Here is a 21036-nt window from a genome sequence, read left to right as displayed (position 1 = left end):
TAATGCATAGTGACACGGTTCATGAAATCTGATGCCAACCAGTATTCGTGCTAAAAAAGGACATATGTTAGGTGATTCCGACAAGTGTCACGACTATAGTACATATAATACAGATACATTGTGAGTGTGACTTTTATTATATTGCTCTATGTTAATTCCCGGCTACAATGTAATACGTAATTTCTATTACTACTTGTATTATAGTGAAATCCCTCAAATGAAAAAGTTATTGGCGTCAGAGGTGACCGTGAAAATGGGAGGCCAAAAACTACAGGGTGGTACCCTGCCTTTTGAATAATAGATAAAAACAAAATAATCATTCTCTAAATGACATCTATTAGTAGTTCTCACTATCGACAACCGCCGCCTTAAAGACATATGACTGCCATTACTAATTACTTCTGAAATAATATATTGTCCAACGGCATTTTGATTCTGTGGAAAAGAAACCAGACACCAACAGATTTGAAGCGTGTCATTTATTTGCTTGCATATAGCAAGTTTTCATTATTTTAGAGACCAATGGACAAACTATCAAATAGCCCTTTATCAAAAGTCGTATTGTGCTATAGTGTTGTAGTATACTGATTTTGTAACGTAACCAAGCATGACATCAGTATGATCAACCATCAAAACAAGAAATATTTTGTTTACATTACAGAATAAGAGCATTCCCTTTAAAAAGAAAATAAAATATGTTTATTATTCATTAATTTTAATTTCAGCGTTCACAAACAGCTAGGTCTGGCCTACTGGGTCGGTCTGTGGGAGGAACTTCAGCCTCAGTTGACCTCTACCTCCTGTAACACCAATTTCTTCGCAGCTTCAAGGGCCACGGCATCATTCGGGTTGGGTTTCGAGGTGTTGAAGGTGAACACAATGCAGGGTTCCGAGTCTGGCACCACCTTGTAGGCGCCATTCCAAATAGTGTTGCAAAAGTCGGTGGATGAATTGTAAACGTCCGTGTATTTCCTACATACCGAGCCCTCTTTGCAAGTGTTCATACCTAGGAATATTTTTTTATATTTTCAAATTATGAAGATAAGAATTTCAAAAGAATGCAATAAAATTAAATATATATAGATGACACCGTACAGTGGCACATATCCCCAGGTATAATACATGTAGAAATGCACCTGATTCTGCGGCAACAGTGAACGTTTTTAAAGCTCACAATATTTTTTACAAAATGCGCTGACCTTCCGTGAAGCGTTGTTTCTAAATAAAGAAATAAAGACACTATAAACTGGAATGGCACTCTAGCAAATACTATAGTCAAAGAATAACAGCAACAGGTTAATGGCAATTTCACATGTGTATGAATATTTAACTTTATTAAATACAATAAAATAAAAAGAATCCGACAAATGAATCAGAAAAACGTATTTAGGGAGGCATTAACGAAATTAACTTTTCAGACTACTTTATATGGCCAACCATCATGTAGATCTAAATTGCTACCGGTGCTACATGCATACTCCCACCCAAACACCCTTTAACCGGATGACGTCACTCACCCTCGGGGCTCCAGTCCATGTCAGCCAGCCAGTTCCTGTGACAAGTGTATTCCTCTTTACAGGCGTCCCACCACTTGTTACATTGACTGGCACATAGAGGCACGTTATAGTAGACATCGAAATACTGGAAAAATGATAAAATATTTGTTGATATAAGAAAGAGACAGTCAGTGAAGAGAGAGAGAGAGTCAGTAAAAAGGCAGTTCATCAAAGGTTAGTACATACGAGATATCTGTCGATCCATGGTCCCACGTTTGGTGAACAGGCATAGAAGCACATCTGTTCAAATGTTAGTCTCTCACACTCCGGGGAAAGACGTGGTTTCTGAGGACAGTGCAAGTAAGTGACCATCTCATTCCAAATATGGTTCTCCAGGAAATTTGCAACTGCATTCACATTGCAGCAGGATCTTTTTCGGAAACTTGGGCACTGAAACAGAGGTTAAAGTACATGGTATAGTGCCCTTTATCGATCAATGATCCTACACCTTGTCAATGTGAGCTGGTCAGTATATATACAAGGAAAAATTAACAAATTAAAGAAGAAAGTGTGCATGTACTCTGTATATACATGGGCACCTGCTTCGTCTCATACACTGCATAGCACATGCAAAATCAGCAAAAAAATGGCCTCTATCTTGCATATGCCATGGACATTTTTGGGGACTGTAAACTGTAGCGCAGTACGTAGACTGCATATCTCAAATGATTTCCAAATCCTTTATTTAATGCGTTTGAAATATTAAATGATTCCTTGCTTTTAAAAATGATGTTTGTCACCATGGCTGTGACACTCACATCCACCACCAATTAAATCGTAAAAAAACAGAAAAATAAAAACTAAGAACCATAGGTATTAGAAAAACAAAGTGAATGAAAATAGCTGATGGGGGAGGGGGGGCTATTGCGCAATTCAATCTACGTTTGCTGGCTCGTAAATGAAGTGAAACGACCTTCTCTACACACACCACAAGAAACATCGTATTAACCAAACGTGACTCTGTGTGTGTGTGTGTGTGTATGTGAGTGTGTGCGTGTGTGTTTTTCTTTGAGCCTGTGATTATGTATGTGTCTGTGTGTGTGTGTGGGGGGGGGGAAGTTTCGCACTATTTCAACCCTTAAAAAGTTTCTGAATCGCCTCCTTCTAATAACACAAACAGCGGTGGAAATATAACTGCTTTCTCCCTGTTCCAGCTATAGCAGTCACAGAACAGTAGAGAATACTGATCACGGACTAATGCAGTTTGGTTCCCTTTTTATTGCTGTTTTGTTTATTGAAGTTTGTTTTGTGCTGGATGGAATAAAACAAATTGTATAATTACATATATTTTTGTCTTTGTTTGTTTTACACCGTGTGGTTGACAAACATCGAATGTTTGTGTATGCGGGAAGCTTTCTATCGCCTTTTATTGCCAACTTGCTTACCTGCATCTTTGCAAACAGAATAATTACGTAATTTTACTTTTCTAGATTAATGTCACCCGACTGTTACGCACAAAAGAATAGAATAAAATATGACGATATCATTGCAGTCTAAAAAACTTTCTAATTCCACGCGCAGACAGGCTGTAGTAAATACTGAACAAAATACTTAAATGCGACCTTGTGTCTTTTTTACTATCGTTAGTTCATTCATTGGTTGTACAATCAATTAACTTTTGTTACAAAATCCTTTTAGGAGTTTTGCACATTGCATTAAGGGTAACACTTTCTTTTCCTAGAAGGGTATATTTTACGCTTTAAATCCTCTTCATACAAATTTAAGGCCTAATTTCTAAACACGTCTTTCTGATGACAAGGCATGCACAGTGTAACACTGTACGCTTGGGCTTCCTATCGTGTTATATTGTTACATGAAAAAAAAACCTATGCAATTTTATTTTAAATGCTCCCATATTATTAATATCCCACTGTCATGCACAAAGTACAGGCATTTGTGTCGTCTCTCACAAAGAAATCTTGCCAAATGTTGTATTTCACGACATCGATTTAATTCTTATTCTTCTGTGTTTCACACATGATTAAACTATATTGATATTTGTCACTCCAACCTCCAACATTATGTTATATTTACCCAGGAAAGACCGAAATCATAAAACTCTCTTTCTCTCTTTCTGCGTCTCTCTCACCTCTAGATCAGGTTCGGCGGACGGTGTCGTCTTACTGGCCCCTTCAACTGGCAAGGTTACGCACTTGTTTAAGTAATAGTCTAAATCACCAGTCTCGTCTTGCGGTGCCACGACTCCAATGTTCAATAGCACGAGACAGAAAATCAGAATTGTTGCCATGATTGCTTACGTGCTGAACAAATACCTGGTAATTATACTTTGGGGTGTATTTATATAAGCGGTGATGTCACATATGAATCATACGTGGCAATATTAAGTAACAGGCTGGAAACTAATGACTAAGCCAAAGGAAAGGGCACAGCGGAACTTGGTGACATAATTACCCGACAAGCTTAAATCAAACACCAGTGTCTCGAGTGTTTTTATACTACAGTCTATTATTATCTAATCGTTATAATTTAGTAGATCAAAAGTAGCAAAGTTTGCTGTTGTCTTTTTTCATATAATATATACATGTAGAAGTACAGGATAAAATGACATTCAGTAAATGACATATATATATCAGAAATATATGACAGTAATACTTCAGTGGGATTAAGAAAAGAGACAATTAAACCGGTCTGTACAAAAACTTAAAAAATACATATGAAGTCATTTTTGCCACAAAAGCCGAACAAATACCAGTATATAGTTTCAAATACATGTAGTATAACTTAGAGAAATTCCATAAGACATTGTTTAATGTTTCCCAAAAAATGGCAGGAAAATTGAAGAAAACCCCTAATTTGGGTACTGCCTCTATAGTGACCATTCAAGGAAAACCACGTCACTTACTTTTTTCACTCTAAGAGAAAAGTTGCCGGGGACTAAAATGCAGCTTTAGCTGGAAATTCTGTTTTATTGGATAATTTTTTTGGAAATTATACATGTAGCTTTTTTGTGAAATTTTACTTTTTTGCATATTGTCATTTTCAAGCTGTGACTGAACTTCCATTGGTTTGAAGACCTTTGCAAGTCATGTTTTCTTAATATAAATGATACTTTTATTTCATTATTAAAATTTTGAAGGTAATTTTGCTGTTAAGCATTATTTCATATTGCATCAAAATTGAATGTAACCCTACTTTGGGCACCGCCGTTACAATGACCATTAAAGAAAAAACATGTTACTTACTCTTCTTAAACTTACAGGAAAGAAACATAGGACTAAAATGCTGTCTGCGTTGCAAAAACGGTGCATTTGGCTTTTTTTCAGTTGTACATTTTTGGGAAATTTTTATCTTTCACATATTGGCATTTTCAATATGGGACTTAGAACTCCCATGGACATGAAACCCAATGGTAATCAAATTTTCTTAATGTCAGGTGTTTTTAAGTGCTTGTCCACGAGAAAACCAGCCCGGGGTGGCAAGATGGGGATCGGTGGATTTCAACCAAATTTGTTGTATGGATCCACATTGGGAAGTTATCCATGAGTTAGAAAGGAATCCCCAAAATATTTTGTCTAAAGACAGTGATGGCTCATGGCTTATGTAGTCTCTTTGAGACTCAATTTTCACCTCGGTAAAATAGTGCTATATTTTGTGTAAATAGAATAAATGTAGTGAAAACTAAAAATACTAAAACTTACAAACATCAAAAGCAATCAAGCAATCAATTGTTATATGTAGAATTCAGGTTTGATCCTGCATAGACAAGCCAGGCTTAATTATAACACTCCCTCCCCCAATGTCCGAATTCGGCACTACCATCTTTAGTTGCATATATCTCCATCTTCACATGATTTCAGCTACAAAATTGCATGAATATACTAGGCGGACATTGACCATTCAAAATCAAATTTAGAAAGTTCTTGCTGTGAAGTAACAGGTATTATTTTCACAGTTAATCATTGTGTTATTTCGCATCAAAATTGACAAAAAATAATTTGAAATACTATCAGAAAATATCTCTGGATCCGCTCCTGTTATTGACCATGTTACCTGTTGTGCATGATTTAAATCCAGTCTTGATTGACTGCACTATAATAAGCATTATTTATCATTGCATCAAAATTGACAAAATGACCTATTTTCTGCATTTTTTTATGTCTATAAATTTAACAGCTTTTCTGCCTTGTTTCTTTCAATTTCAACACTACTCTGCACTTCATTACATTATTTTGCATACTACGTGAACAAGCAAAGGGATACTGGGTCGGTCTGTGGGAGGATCTCCGGCCTCAGTTGACCTTGCCATTGGCCTCCTGTGAAACCAATTTCTTCGCAGCTTCAAGGGCCACGGCTGTATTCGGGTTGGGTTTCGAGGTGTCGAAGGTGAACACCATGCAGGGTTCCGAGTCTGGCACCACCTTGTAGGCGCCATTGAAAACAGTGCTGCAGAAGTCGGTGGATGAATTATAAAACTCTGTGTACTTCCTACACACCGAGCCCTCTTTGCAGGTGTTCAACCCTGGAATTGTTTTTTAGATTTTCCAATTATGAAGTTAAGAATTTCAAAACATAGCAATAAAATTGAGTACATGTAGATGACACCGTATCATATAAGTAGAATTACACCCGATTATACACACAAAAAAATAACACGAAATATTAATAAAATAACGGTTTAATATTTTTTTTAATTATAAAATAAAGACGTTAAAAATTGGAATGGCACTTTAGCATATATAACAATTTTAGGATAACGACAAAACACCACGACGATTTCACATTTCTGTATTTAGTTCAATGCACTTAATAAAAATATTACAAATGAAGCAAAATGTTGTGAGGGAGTGTTAACAAAATGAATTTTTCTAGATCGAAGTATCAAAAAACGGCCAGTCATATGCCCAAGTAGCAGTAAATTGTTACCGATGCTACCCCACCTTTTTCCGGATGACGTCACTCACCGTTCCAGTCCATGTCAGTAATCCAGTTCCTGTGACAAGTATATTCCTCTTTACAGGCGTCCCACCACTTGTTACACTGACTGGCACAAAGAGGCGCATTATCGAGGGCATCAAAATGCTGAAAAAATTATAAAATATTTGTTGATGGGGCTAGAGAGAGAGAGAGAGTCAGTAAAGGGACAGTTCAACAAAGGTTAATACATACGAGATATCTATAGATCCATGGTCCCAGATTTGGTGAGCAGGCATAGAAGCAAGACTGCTCAAAGGTTAGTCTCTCACACTCCGGGGAAAGGCGTGGTTTCTGAGGACAGTGCATGTAAGTGATCATCTCATTCCACACATGGTTCTCCAAGATATTTGCAACTGCATTCACATAACAGCAGGATCTTTTTCGGAAACTTGGGCACTAAAACAGAGGTTAAAGGACATGGTTAATTCCCCTGTACTGGCCAATGATAGCTGCACATTGTTCATGTGTACTGGTCGGAGTATATCAGGACTTTGTATCTAAATAAAAGGCTGCATCTGATACTCCGTTCTACTCTTTACATCAAAGTATTTTTCTTATTCCTATTTCTTATTTTTTTGAAATCCAAGTGTTGAAATTTATTGAAATAATTCAATGTCAGCAAAAAAAAGGACCCCATCTTGAATTGGTTACCATCTTGGAAATTTCTGATGACTGTAAAGTATAGTGCAGTACTAGTTCTTAGACTGTACATTTGAAATTATTAAAAATTATTAAAAGCTACACTTGCATTTACAATATTTAAGTTTTTTGGTCTCGGAAACGATGTGTCACCATGACAACGACTCTAACAGTCGTACCTACAACAGATTAATGGCAAACAAGCAGAAAATAAAAGCTGAGGACTTAAGCTATCAGCAATCATAGTAAATGAAAATCGCCGAGAGGGGGGCTGTTGCGCAATTCAATCTGATTTACGTGTTAATAAATAAGGTAAAACGACCTGCCCCCCCCCCTATATCCAACAAACCCAACGCATGAACCAAAGGTGCGTGTTTGAGAGTGTGAATATGTGTGTCTGATTGTGTTTATGATTGTGTTTGTGTGTGTTTGTATGTGTTTGAGTGTTTGGTTGCAGTTTGATTCCCTTTTGATAACTATGTTTGGTTTCCTGCAGTTTAAGTGGAGGCTGACTAGACATAGCATTAAACTAACATTAGTTTTGTGCTGGATGGAATAAAAACAAACTGTATAATTACATATGTTTTGCCTGTGTTTTTATGTGTTTATTTTACACCCTATGGTTGATAGATGGCAAATGTTTGTCTATGCTTTTTATCGGCTTTTATAGTCAACGTGCTTACCTGCATCTTTGCAAACAGAATGATTATGAAATTCTACTATTCGATATTAATGCGACGCGACTGTTACGCAAAAAAAGAACGAAATGAAATATGAAGTTTTGCTTGCAGTCGTAGACGGGTCAGGTCCATTATCCAGTCCAGAGGATACTGTAGAAAAGATTTTCTGTGACCTTTTTAGTTCGTTCATTGTTTGGACAATAGGCAAAATTTTGTGGAAAAAATCCTTTTAAAGTTGAATAAAAACTATTGGTAAATGACATATTTTCTGTATCATTATTAGCATTGCATTGAGGGTGACCCTTTCTTTTGACTCTTTAAACCTCTTCAAACAAATTCAAAGCCTACGTTTCCAAAGACATGGGCAAAGGCATGTACAGCGAAGCATCGTATATACTATGGTTTCCTTTCGCGTTATGTGTGAAAACGTATGCAGTTAAATTTTAAATGCTTCCATATTATCAAACTAATGTTATAACTAATGTACATAATTCAAACAGCCTGCAGTGGTGCCATCTCTCACAGAAAAAAACTTGCTACTTACATATGATAAAACTAAATCAAACCGGTGAATTTCACTCCAGCAATATGCTATATTTACAAAGGAAAACAAACTATATATATATATATCGTTCATTTTAGTCTCCCTCTCTCTCTCTCTCTCTCTCTCTCTCTCTCTCACACACACACACACACACATACACACACACACTCACCTCCAGTCCGGGTTCGGGGGACGGTCTCGTCTTACTGGCCCCTTCAACTGGCAAGGTTACGCACTTGTTCAAGTAATAGCCTAGACTGTTAGTTTTGTTTTGATGTACCGCGACTCCAATTTTCAGGCATACGAGACAGAGAATCAGAATTGTTGCCATGATCGCTTACGTGTTGAACAAATAGCTGAATCATAGTTTGGGGTGTATTATTATAAGCGGTGATGTCACATGTGAATCATACGTGACAATATCAAGTAACAGGATGTAAATTAATGGCGGGGGCATGCGGAATCTGGTGACATTAACACCGAGTTTCAATCAAACACAAAGACTGTTTTCACCCTAAAGTTATTAATAATCTTCTTTACATATGTACTGGAAGAAGAAGCACAAGATATGCTGATGTTTTTCTTTTCCGGTGAAATCATGAACATAATATAACTCTGGCTGGTTTAGAGGCATTTAATTAATGACATCTATCGTTCTGAATGTCACTGTGACAGTTATACTTAGGTAGGATTAGGAATTGAAACAAACGACTCGACAACTGCAAAAAAAGAAATTCAACTGCTTGATATATTTTATCTGTTGCTGACAAACACAATGCACAATGCAGTCATATACCGTGTATCATGTTCGGTACATGGAGTTCATTATGCAAGAATGCGGAATAAATTTGTAACAAACGAGCAATCTGTGTTCCCAGATTGATATTGTTGCCGACATCAGTCAGTCTCATCTAACGTTATGTCGCTATCGTTAGTTAATGAATATTTAAATAGTACTGGTAAAGGTTATAAAACTTTTTTGCTCTTGACGAACACACGACCAGGTGATTCTCTTCAGTTTGCAATTAAGTAGCTATATGGAACTTTTTAATATTTTTTCTTTCGAATAACACATAACACTTTGTTGTTTATCTATATCAATATGGATGTTACTAGTAAATATTCTTCACATTTACGCTGTGAAATAAGACAAGTTATATACATAGAACTGATTGATAAAGCCACGCCCCTTTATACAACATTGGTCAAAAAGGTTGTCCCAACCTTATTTCCATGTACTTTTATTAACAAATGATCACCTCACAGCTGTCAATTGTTAGAAATAGTGCTTTTTATTCTAGATACCTTGTCTAACATGATAAATAGTCCAAAAAATACAAAACAGATATGAAAATATGCACATTTTATACCATTTAGTCAAATTTATAACAGGTACCCCCTCAAATCCTATGTTTCACTGTGATTTCTACAGACGTAAAGAAAGGTCTATCAAATTGAAAAGAGGCCATCAAATGTCACCAAATTTACATACAATTAGCATTAGGGTATACTTGTTAAAGGTCACGTGCCTAATAGCGTGTGCGGCTACCGCGTACTGCAATTATCTCCTGTAGACGGCGCGACAAGCCTTCAACACGGGTAACAATTCTGTTTTGTGGGATATTGCCCCATTTTTCTTTAACAGCTTGGGGGAGTTGGTCCACGTTTTTATGGGATTGGTTCTCTTCTGCATTGCACACTCCAATTAATGCCACAGTTGATTAGTAAGGTTAATATCAGGGCTCAAAGATGGTGGTTCCATCCTTAGAGCATTTCTACAACAAATCACTTGCCAGGCGAGAGGTGTGAGCAGGTGTGCTGTCATGATGGAGCCTGGAGTTAACCCAAAGTCAGTTCTTGAAGATGGGGTGAGATATCAGCTGAAAATGATACGTTCATTGATCCCACAGGCACCTGAACCTGGCCATCCATCACTGAACGGAAGTCGGTTTTGATGCATAATCAAGTTATTTCTTGTATCCCATCAATGGTCAAATGATGGCCCATAGATATGTTGAAAAATGCCTCTTGGAAGGGTGTGTGCAGGATAATATCGCCTGAGGTGTTAGATCAGTCCGTATTCGGAGAACATTCTAAGCCATGGTATTAGTACATTATTCCTTTAGGAACAAAACGTAACTGGGACATTTTACTATGACATTCTTAACAGATAGCTCACTCCATTTAGGTGACTTCAGGGATGCTACCGGCTTCATTGTGACAACGCACTTACTCACAGTTCTCGTCTGGCAAGCGATTTGTTGCAGAAACGCAGGGCTCTGAGGGAGGGACAACCGTCTTTGAGCCCTAATATTAATCCTACTGAGCACCTGTGGCATTAATTGGAATGTGCATTGCAGAGGAGAACCAATTCCCAAATAATCTGGACTAATTCCGCCACTCTCTTTAGGATGAATAAGACAATATCCCACAAAACAGAAGTATAACCCTTGTTGAAGACTTGTCGCGCCGCCTACAGGAGATAATTGCAGTAGGCGATAGACACTCACGCTATTAGGCACGTGACCTTTAACGGGCATACCCTTATGCTAATTGTGTGTAAATTTGGAGACATTTGATGGCATCTTTTTAAATTAATAGACCTTTCTTTTCATCTGTGGAAATCACAGTGAAACATTGGATTTGAGGGGGTACCTGTTATAAATTTGACTAAATGGTATAAAATATGCATATTTTCGCCACTATTATTTATTTTCTGAACCATTTATCATGTTAGAAATGGTATCTGGAATAAAAAACACCGTTTATAACAATACATATCTGTGAGGTGATCATTTGTAAATAGAAGTACATAGAAATGGGGGTGGGACAACATTTTTGACCAATGTTGTATAGGTATTTGCATGCACAAAATGATTTTTTGGATAACTTGGTATTGTTTTAGGCAATCCCGTTATCACCTGGACGTCATATGCTGCTGTTAAAATTTAAGTTGCCAAATATTGTGTAAGCTATTATGAAACAATTAAACTAAACTAAATCCACGATACTTAGGTCTGTATTTATAGGGCTTTTTTGCATTGTCGTTGTCTTCATATACGTCTCTCACTATCATTATTTTTGTCTCTCTGTATGAAATTATATTTCAGAGTTTGGTATTAATAATCATTATAAAAGTATCTTTCTTTTTACTTTAAGTTTCACCACTACAGTGCACTACATCACACTATTTTGCATTGTGCGTAAACAAGTTAAGGTTCGACTTCAATTTTTTGTTGTTGATAACTTGTAATGACGGCAGCAACAGCGGGAATGTCCATTGGGTTGCACTTGATGGTTCAAATAAAACCTGACGGCAAAGAGCAGAGTAAGAATAGAGCAGTAAATTGCGACATATTTTTGTATGCACAAGAATTTCCAGTGCATGCCTGTAATCTATAATTGCTACAGATAACATATTGTCGAAGGCTTTTTTATTTTATGAAGAAGAAACCCGAACCAGCGGATCTGAAGCGCATCATTTATTTACTTCTTGAAAGCAAATTTGCTTTATTTCAGAGACCAAGATCAGAGACAGAGATCTATCAAATAGCCCTTCATCAACAGTCGTCCAGTTAAGTGTGTGTTTTGCAACCAATCATGAAATCAGTATGATCAACCATTAAAACAAGAACTATTTTGTTTACATTACAGAATTAGAGCATTCCCTTGAAAGAAAGTAAAATCATCTGGTCATTTTCATCTATTTGAATTTGAGCGTTCACAAAACATCTAGGCCTGGTCATCCTTGTGGGTTTGGGGAATGAATTTTAGCCCCAGTGGACCCCTGTCTTCTATGACACCAATTTCGTCGCTGCTTCAAGGGCCACGACTGTATTTGGATTGGGTTTCGAGGTGTCAAAAGTGAACACCATGCAGGGTTCCGAGTCTGGCACCACCTTGTAGCCGCCATTGGAAAAAGTGCTGCAGAATTCGGTGGATGAATTGTAAAACTCTGTGTATTTTCTACATACCGAGCCCTCTTTGCAGGTGTTCAACCCTAGGATATATTTTGTTGAGATTTTCAGGTTATGAAAATTCAAGTAATAAAGTTGAGTAAATGACACATCATCACATAAACCGTATATATCTATTTAAGCCTGATTCTGCAGAGAACATGTTCATGTACACCAAAATTTAAAATTCAAAGCATTGAAAAAGGTAGATGGTTTCACTTCCAAAATATGACAATATGGAAGAATATTCTCTGGCAAATACAATTAATTAAGGAGTAAAACAACAAATAAAAGACAATTCCAAATTGGCATAAAGGATAAAAAATTGATGTTATTTAATGCACTGAAATTAAAAAATCTAACAAATGAAACAGAAAAAGTATTTAGGGAAAAGTTGACAAAATTAAATTTTCAGATCGAATTTGCCAATTTATGGCTAACCATCAAGTAAAACTAAATTGCTACCATGGAGTGCTACATGCATACTCCCACCCAACCACTCTTTCTACAGATGATGTCACTCACCTTCTACGCTCCAGTCCATTTCCGCGATCCAGTTCCTGTGACAAGTGTATTCCTCTTTACAGGCGTCCCACCACTTTTTACACTGACTGGCGCATAGAGGCAAGTTATCAATGACATCATAATGCTAAAAAAAATGTTAAAATTGTTGATATGAGAAAGAGAGAGAGAGAGAGAGAGCGGAGAGAGAGAGTGGAGAGAGAGAGGTTAATACATACGAGAAATCTATCCATCCAAGGCCCCAGGTTAGGTGAGCAGGCATAGAAACAAGACTGTTCAAATGTTAGTCTCTCACACTCTGGGGAAAGACGTGGTTTCTGAGGGCAGTGCACGTAATTGATTATCCCATTCCAAACATGATTCTCCAGGAGATTTGCAACTGCATTCACATTACAACAGGATCTTTTTCGGAAACTTGGGCACTGAAACAGAGGTTAAAAGATATAGTATAGTGTCCTTTATCGGTCAATGATGCCTGTACGTACCTTGTCGATGTGGTCTGGTCATATTATGTACACGGAAAACTAGAAGTAAAAGAAGAAAGAGCCGTTGAATATAATCTGTATATGCATGGCCACCTGCGTAATCTCATACACTGCATAGCACATGTGGTCATTATTATATTTCAAACGAACAAATTAATACACTTATCCTCCTTGTCAAAAACTGGGTAAAATCACTGTTTTTTTCTGATAGCTTAGGTTATAAGTTTTTTTTAATATCCGTGTGGAATATGGAAGTTGGTGTTATGCACAAGATTTAAATGAAGTATCTACTTTATATTTCTCCCTGCAGTACACCAAAAGTAACAACGAATATATTTTACTAGAATGTGGTATACAAGGTATTTCTAGCTGGAACACCAGTATGTAAAAGTTTTCTAGCAACCATCTTGGATTTCAGGACTTTGCATCTAAGTAAAAGGATGCATCAGTAATATACTCTGTAGGAAGAACGTAAAGACCTCGTTCCACTCTTTTACAGCAAAGCACTTCCCATATTCCCATTTCTTGATAAATCAATTGTAATTCAAGTGATGAAATTTATTGGAATCACTCAAATTCAGCAAAAGATGGAATACAACTTGAATATGCCACCATCTTGGAATTTTTTAATAACTGAAAAGTGTGACTGTATGACTGTAAAGAATAAATATAGAATATATTGGTCTCAGAAGTTGTGTGGTACCATGCAACGACCCTCACACACACTCACACACACACATACACAGTCACACACACTCACACACACACATACACAGTCACACACACTCACACACACACACACTCACACACACATACACAGTCACACACACACATACACAGTCACACACACACACACACACACACACTCACACACACACATACACACATACACACTCACACACACACACATACACAGTCACACACACACTCACACACACACACACATACACAGTCACACACACACTCACACACACACATACACAGTCACACACACACACTCACACACACACACATACACAGTCACACACACACTCACACACACACACATACACAGTCACACACACACACTCACACACACACACATACACAGTCACACACACACTCACACACACACACATACACAGTCACACACACACACTCACACACACACACATACACAGTCACACACACACTCACACACACACACATACACAGTCACACACACACACACACACACACACACACACCACCACCACCACCAGTTTATTGGCAAACAAGCTGAAAATGAAAGATGAGGATTTCAGCCATCAGGAAAACAGTGAATGAAATCGCTGAGGGTGGGGGGCTGTTGCGCAATTCAAGTAGCTGTCTAGACGTAGCATTAATCTGTAATTTGTTTTGTGCTGGATGTAGTAAGAATATATTGTATAATTTTATTTGTTTTTATATGTGTTTTTCTCTCTATATGTGTCTATTTTTGTTTTACGCCGTATGTTTTACACAAGACACATGTTTGTGAATACGGGCTGTTTTTATCGGCTACGGCTCTTTATGGATATAGGAATATAATTGTCAACGTGCTCACCTGTGTCTTTTCAAACAGAATGATTATGCAAATTTGCTTTTCGCAATTTATGTGACGCGACTGTTGAATTGAAACGAATGAAGTGAAATATGAAGAAATAATTTCAATCCTTCAATTGAAGTCTAAAGACTTTTTGACTCCACGCACAGACGCTTCAAGTACATCATCCAATCCAGAGGGTACTGTAGAAAATAATTATCTGTGACCTTTTTACAAACGTGGGCTCATTCGTTAATTGTACAATCAATTAAGTGTTGTTAGATACATAATTCGAGCAGCATGTAGTATTTCACACATTAAACTAAATTAAACCGGTAATTTTCACTCCAACAATATGCAATATTTACCCTGGAAAGCTACCTTATTTGGTGATAGAACATGTATATAGAAATCATAAATTTCTCTCTCTTTCTCACACACACATGCACACACACACACACACACACACACAAACACACACACACACTCACCTCCAGTCCGGGTTCGGCGGACGGTCTCGTCTTACTGGCCCCTTCAACTGGCAAGGTTACGCACTTGTTCAAGTAATAGCCCAGACTGTTAGTTTTGTTTTGAGGTACCGCGACTCCAATGGTCAAACATACGAGACAGAAAATAAGAATTGTTGCCATGATCGCTTACGTTTTCAACAGAATCCTGGTAATCATAGTTTGGGGTGTATTTATATAAGCGATGATGTCACACGTGAATCATACGTGGCAATATTAAGTAACAGACTGGAAACTAATGGCAGGACAGAAGGCAGTAGGCACAGCGGAACTTGATAACATTAATGAGAAGTCTCAATAGAACACCAGTTTTTTAACTGTTTTATCTTATACTTTATAACAATATATTTTAACATCTTCTACTTCACTTATTAAATGGATCAAAAGTCACAAAATTTGCTGGCTCTGTTGTCATGTTGAACTCATAAACATAATAATGAACTGCCTGATATAGTGACATTTAATCAGCGACATCTATCTATCTGCATCCCCCGCTGCATCAGATGTGCCATGTTATATGTGTAGATAATGCAGACACAAAAAGAGAATATAACAGAGTATAGCCGTCGATGAAGGTCACGTGGTCTGAAGACCAGCTCAGATATCAGAATAATAGCTATCACTGCCGTTTTTGTGGTAAAACAGAATATATTATATTTCTGTGAGTTACTCACAATGTTTTATTGTGAAATATAAATACCGTACGAAGAGTCATTATCCCTTTAATGGATCCAGTTCTACATTCAATGTTAGTATCTTTTAAAAAAAGTGTCTTGTTTGTAATAAGGTTGACAAAATTGATGTCATATGACTGCTAACCGGTCTCTAAATTTTGACAGTGATTCGATTAACTCACAGGAACTAGCTCTTGGTTAGGTTTTTACTGCGCATTTTTCACAAAAGGGCGGGAAGCGTTAACTTAATTTGTGATCTTCTGCTGTTTTAAGTGAGTGTCCAGATTACTTTTCTTGTCGATATCAGTGAGTTTCATCTAATGCAATGTTGCTATCGTTGATTACATGTAATGACGGAAGCAACACCTGGAATGTCCGATTTTTGCACTAGATGGTGCAAATTTAACCAAATAAATCGGCAAAAAATAACAGTAAGAACAGAGCAGTAAAAGGCGTCATATTTTTGTATGTAAATTAATTTCCAGTGCATGCTTGTAATCACTAATTGCTACAGATAATATATTTTCAAAGGCTTTTTCATTTTAAGGAGAAGAAACCAGACACCAACAGATATGAAGCGTGTCATTTATTTACTTGTTTAAAGCAAAAATTCATGATTTTAGAGACTAAGATCATGGACAAACTATCAAGTAGCCCTTTATCAAAAGTCGTCGTGTTATAGTTTTGTAGCACAGTGAATTTTAATGTGTGTGTTTTGCAACCAATCATGGCATCAATATGATCAACCATCAAAACAATATATGGTTTGTATACATTACAGAATTAGGACATTCGCTTCAATAAGAAAGTAACATCTGGTTATTATTCATCAATTTGAATTTGAGCGTTTACATACAGCTAGGCCAAGCCTACTGGGTCGATCTAGAGGATCTTCGGCCCTACTTGACTTTGACCTCCTGTGTAACCAATTTCTTGGCAGCTTCATGGGCCACGGCTGTATTTGGGTTGGGTTTCGAGATGTCAAAAGTGAACACCATGCAGGGTTCTGTGTCTGGCACCACCTTGTACCCGAAATTCCAAACAGTGTTGCAGAAGTCGGTGGATGAATTGTAAACCTCCGTGTATTTCCTACACACCGAGCCCTCTTTGCAAGTGTTCAACCCTAGGAATGTTTTATTGACATTTACAAGTGATGGAAATTCAAGTAATAAGGTTGCATGAGTAAATGACACCGCATCACATTTACCGTATATATCGACTCAAGCCTGATTCCGCCGCAGCACAGAACATGTTCATGCACACCAAAATTATAAATTCAGATTATTGGAAAACGTAGATGTTTTGACTTCTAATTGAATGTTGTTTTATGAAATGAAGACAATATTAACTGGAACAATATGCTCTGGCAAATTCAATTAATTAAGGAGTAAAAAAAATTAATTACAAGTTTTAACTTGTCCTTAAAAGGACAATTCTAAATTTGCATAAATGATAAAAAATTTATTTTATTTTATTTTATGCACTGAAATTAAAAATCTAACAAATGAAACAGAAAAGCGTATTCGGGGGAAAAGTTAACAAAACGAAATGTTCAGAACGAGTTGTCCAATATATGGCCAATCATCAAGTAAAACTACACTGCTACCAGTGCTACCTGCATACTTCCACCCAAACACACTTTAACCGGATGACGTCACTCACCCTCAAGGCTCCAGTCCATGTCAGCCAGCCAGTTCCTGTGACAAGTGTATTCCTCTTTGCAAGCTTCCCACCACTTGTTACACTGACTGGCGCATAGAGGCAAGTTATCAAGGACATCGAAATACTGAAAAAAGATCAAATATTTGTTGATCAGAGAGAGAGAGTCGATGGAACGAGTGAGAGAGTGAAGAGAGTCAGTAAAAGGACAGTTCATCACAGGTTAATACATACGAGAAATCTATCCATCCAAGGACCCAGGTTTGGTGAGCAGGCATAGAAGCAAGACACTTCAAATGTTAGTCTCTCACACTCCGGGGAAAGGCGTGGTTTCTGAGGACAGTGCATGTAAGAGACTATTCCATTCCACACATGGTTCTCCAGGAGATTTGCAACTGCATTCACATTACAACAGGACCTATTACGAAAATGTGGGCACTGAAACAGAGGTTAAAAGACATGGAATAGTACCTGCACCGTGTCAATATGAGTTGGTCAGTATGAAAACAAAAGAACTAACAATAAATGAGGGTCGAACGGGTGCATGTATTCTGTATATGTATGGCTACTTGCTTTATCCCATAGACTGCATAGCACATGTGGTCATTATTACAGTTCAAACAAACATATATACATCCTCCTTGTCAAAAACTGGAGAAATACAAAAATATTGTAACATAGCCTATGGGCCACTGTCGACCCCTGTCTAAATTCAGATGTTGAAATTAATTGAATTCACTCAATATCAGCAAAAATGCACTCCACCTTGAATGGGCTGCAGTCTTGGAATTTTTGATGACTGTAAAGTATAGCGCAGTTTTTAGAATGCACATCTGAAAGTATTTGGTTAAATTGAAATATTAAGGAATTTGTTGGTCTCAGAAATGATGTGTGTCAGCATGGCAAAGTCCATCACACACACACACACACACACCACCACCACCACCACCACCCTCAGTTTATTGGCAAACAAGCAGAAAATGAAAGATCAAAGATGAAAAATGACAGATATCAGAAAACTGAGGGGGCTGTTGCGCAATTCAATCTTATTTGCGTGTTAATACATAAAACGATAAAACGACGTATTACCCCCTTTACACAACCAACAAACACAGCGTATGGGCCAAAGGTGTGTGTGTGTGTGTGTGTGTGTGTGTGTGTGCAAGAGAGACCTAGGGTGTACATGTAATTGGGTTTCGTTGGTAGTCGTAGTGAGGGAAGTTTCACATTAGTTCAACATTTGAAAAGTTTCTGAATCGGTTCCCTCTACTAACACAAAGAACGTTGAGATGTAAATAGATACTTTTTCCCTGTTCAATCTATAGCGGACACAGGAGAGCAGGGTAAGCTGATCACGGACGACTGCAGTATGATTCCATTTTAAGTAATATGTTTGGTTTCCTGCAATTTAAGCGGTGGCTGTCTAGATGTAGCATTAAACTACCATTTAGTTTGTGCTGAATGGAATAAATACAAATTGTATACATATGTTGTTTGTCAATGGTTGTTGACACGCATCGAATGTTTGTGTATGAGGGCTACTTTTTATTGGCTTTTATTGACAACGTGCTTTGCAAACAGAAATATTATGTTATTTTACTGTTCGTGATAAATGTGACGCGACTGTTACGGAAAAAAAATGAAATGAAACATGAAGATATAATTGCAGTCTTCAAAAAAGTTTTTGATTCCACGCGCAGACGGGTCAGGTCCATCACCCAATCCAGGGAATACTGTTGAAAATAATTAACTGTGACCTTTTTACTATCGTGAGCTCATTCTTTAATTGTGCAATCAGTTAAATTTTGTTTAAAATCCTTTAAGTTGCATATTGAATAAAAATTATTGGTTAATGGCATTCATTGCTAGAAAAGTATATTTTACGCTTTAAACCCTCTTCATACAAATTCAAGGCCTTCATTTTTTCAGACATCTTTCTTGAAGACGTGAACAGTGTAGCAGTGTGTATGCTTGCTTTCCTATCGAGTTATATTGTCACATGAAAAAAACGTATACAATTGGACTTTAAATGCTTCCATATTATCAAACTAATGTTATTATTAATGCACATAATACGAACAACACGCAGTGTTTCACACAATTAGACAAAATTGAACCGGTAATTTTCACTCCAACAATATGCAATGTTTACCCTGGAAAGCTACCTTATTTGGTGGTAGAACATGTATATAGATAGAAATCATAAATCTCTCTCTCTCTCTCTCTCTCTCTCTCACCTCCAGTCCGGGTTCGGGGGACGGTCTCGTCTTACTGGCCCCATCAACTGGCAAGGTTACGCACTTGTTCAAGTAATAGCCCAGACTGTTAGTTTTGTTTTGAGGTGCCGCAACTCCAATGTTCAATAGCGCGAGGCAGTAAATAAGGATTATTGCCATGATTGCTTACGCGTTGAGCAAATAGCTGGTAATTATATTTTATATTGTATTTATATAAGCGATGATGTCACATGTGATTCACACGTGGCAATATCAAGTTACAGGCTGGAAACTACTGGCTGAACCAAAGGGATGGGCACAGCGGTACTTGGGGACATAATTAACCGACACGCTTTTATCAAACACCAGTTTCTCGAGAATTTTTATAATACTGTCTATTATCATCTAATCGTTATATTTAGTGGATTAAAAGTCGCAAAATTTGCTGTTGTTTTGTTGAGCTTATACATATAATATATACATGTACAAGTGCAGGAAAAAGTGACATTTAGTTAATGACATCTATACATCAGAAATTTGACTGACAGTAATACTTCATTGGGATTAAGAAAAGAGCCCATTGTACCGGTTTGTACAAGAACTTTAGCGCCCATTGTCATACAGTAGTTCATCTGCACCTTCGTTTTAAGTGTGCCATATTATATGCAGCGGACAAAGTTGGTTTGGGAGCACATTCTTACAAATACAATACACAATGAAATCATTTTATATAGTTTGTTAAAAATATGATGATACTTTTTTTTAATATTATGGCATAAATGTTTAAAGTAAAAGCATTCAGATCGATTAAAACATTTAGTAAAGGAATGTTTATTTTATTGAAGGTTTGGCAAAGAATGTTATAAATGTTCCATTTACAAAAATTTTAAGAAAATTTGTTCATTTTCCCAAGGGTATATTGCATGGTCATTTAATTAGAGAAAAGTGGATTTTCTTCAAATAAAAACCCTGTGGGCAAATTATGTTGTTTTAACGTTGAAACAACGTTGAACCATAACATTGAAAAGACATTGAATAAACGTTGGATTTGAAAGTTGTGTCAACCTCAGATAACAACATTGTATCAACGTCAGAAAACA

The 21036-nt window shown here is 37.1% G+C and overlaps 3 protein-coding genes across 3 annotated transcripts; all 3 read right to left on the bottom strand.

Moving 5' to 3' along the window:
* Positions 1-114: 114 nt before the first annotated feature.
* On the bottom strand, positions 115-4179 carry LOC147760600 (folate receptor alpha-like). The gene is made up of 4 exons (XM_087018538.1): positions 3646-4179; positions 1743-1946; positions 1518-1641; positions 115-1006 (listed from the first exon to the last, which is right to left on the bottom strand). Exons 1-4 carry the CDS (start codon positions 3802-3804, stop codon positions 783-785), a joined length of 711 nt encoding a protein of 236 aa, XP_086874664.1. The 5' UTR covers positions 3805-4179; the 3' UTR covers positions 115-782.
* A 204-nt stretch (positions 4180-4383) lies between these two features.
* LOC106172490 (folate receptor alpha) lies at positions 4384-8724 on the bottom strand. The gene is made up of 4 exons (XM_013553225.3): positions 8527-8724; positions 6684-6887; positions 6479-6596; positions 4384-6036 (listed from the first exon to the last, which is right to left on the bottom strand). The coding sequence occupies exons 1-4, from the start codon at positions 8683-8685 to the stop codon at positions 5807-5809; spliced, it is 711 nt and encodes a 236-aa protein (XP_013408679.2). The 5' UTR covers positions 8686-8724; the 3' UTR covers positions 4384-5806.
* A 3097-nt stretch (positions 8725-11821) lies between these two features.
* Positions 11822-20116, bottom strand: LOC147760599 (folate receptor gamma-like). Its single transcript, XM_087018244.1, has 6 exons — positions 19958-20116; positions 17955-18158; positions 17724-17847; positions 16976-17184; positions 12836-12959; positions 11822-12354 (listed from the first exon to the last, which is right to left on the bottom strand). Exons 1-6 carry the CDS (start codon positions 20114-20116, stop codon positions 12149-12151), a joined length of 1026 nt encoding a protein of 341 aa, XP_086874370.1. The 3' UTR covers positions 11822-12148.
* Between the last annotated feature and the right edge of the window lie 920 nt (positions 20117-21036).

The sequence above is a fragment of the Lingula anatina genome, chromosome 7 (genome assembly GCF_051362555.1).
Source record: "Lingula anatina isolate TDL-2025a chromosome 7, LinAna3.0, whole genome shotgun sequence".
Lineage (NCBI taxonomy): Eukaryota > Metazoa > Brachiopoda > Lingulata > Lingulida > Lingulidae > Lingula > Lingula anatina.
This window is presented reverse-complemented; position numbering and strand designations above follow the sequence as displayed.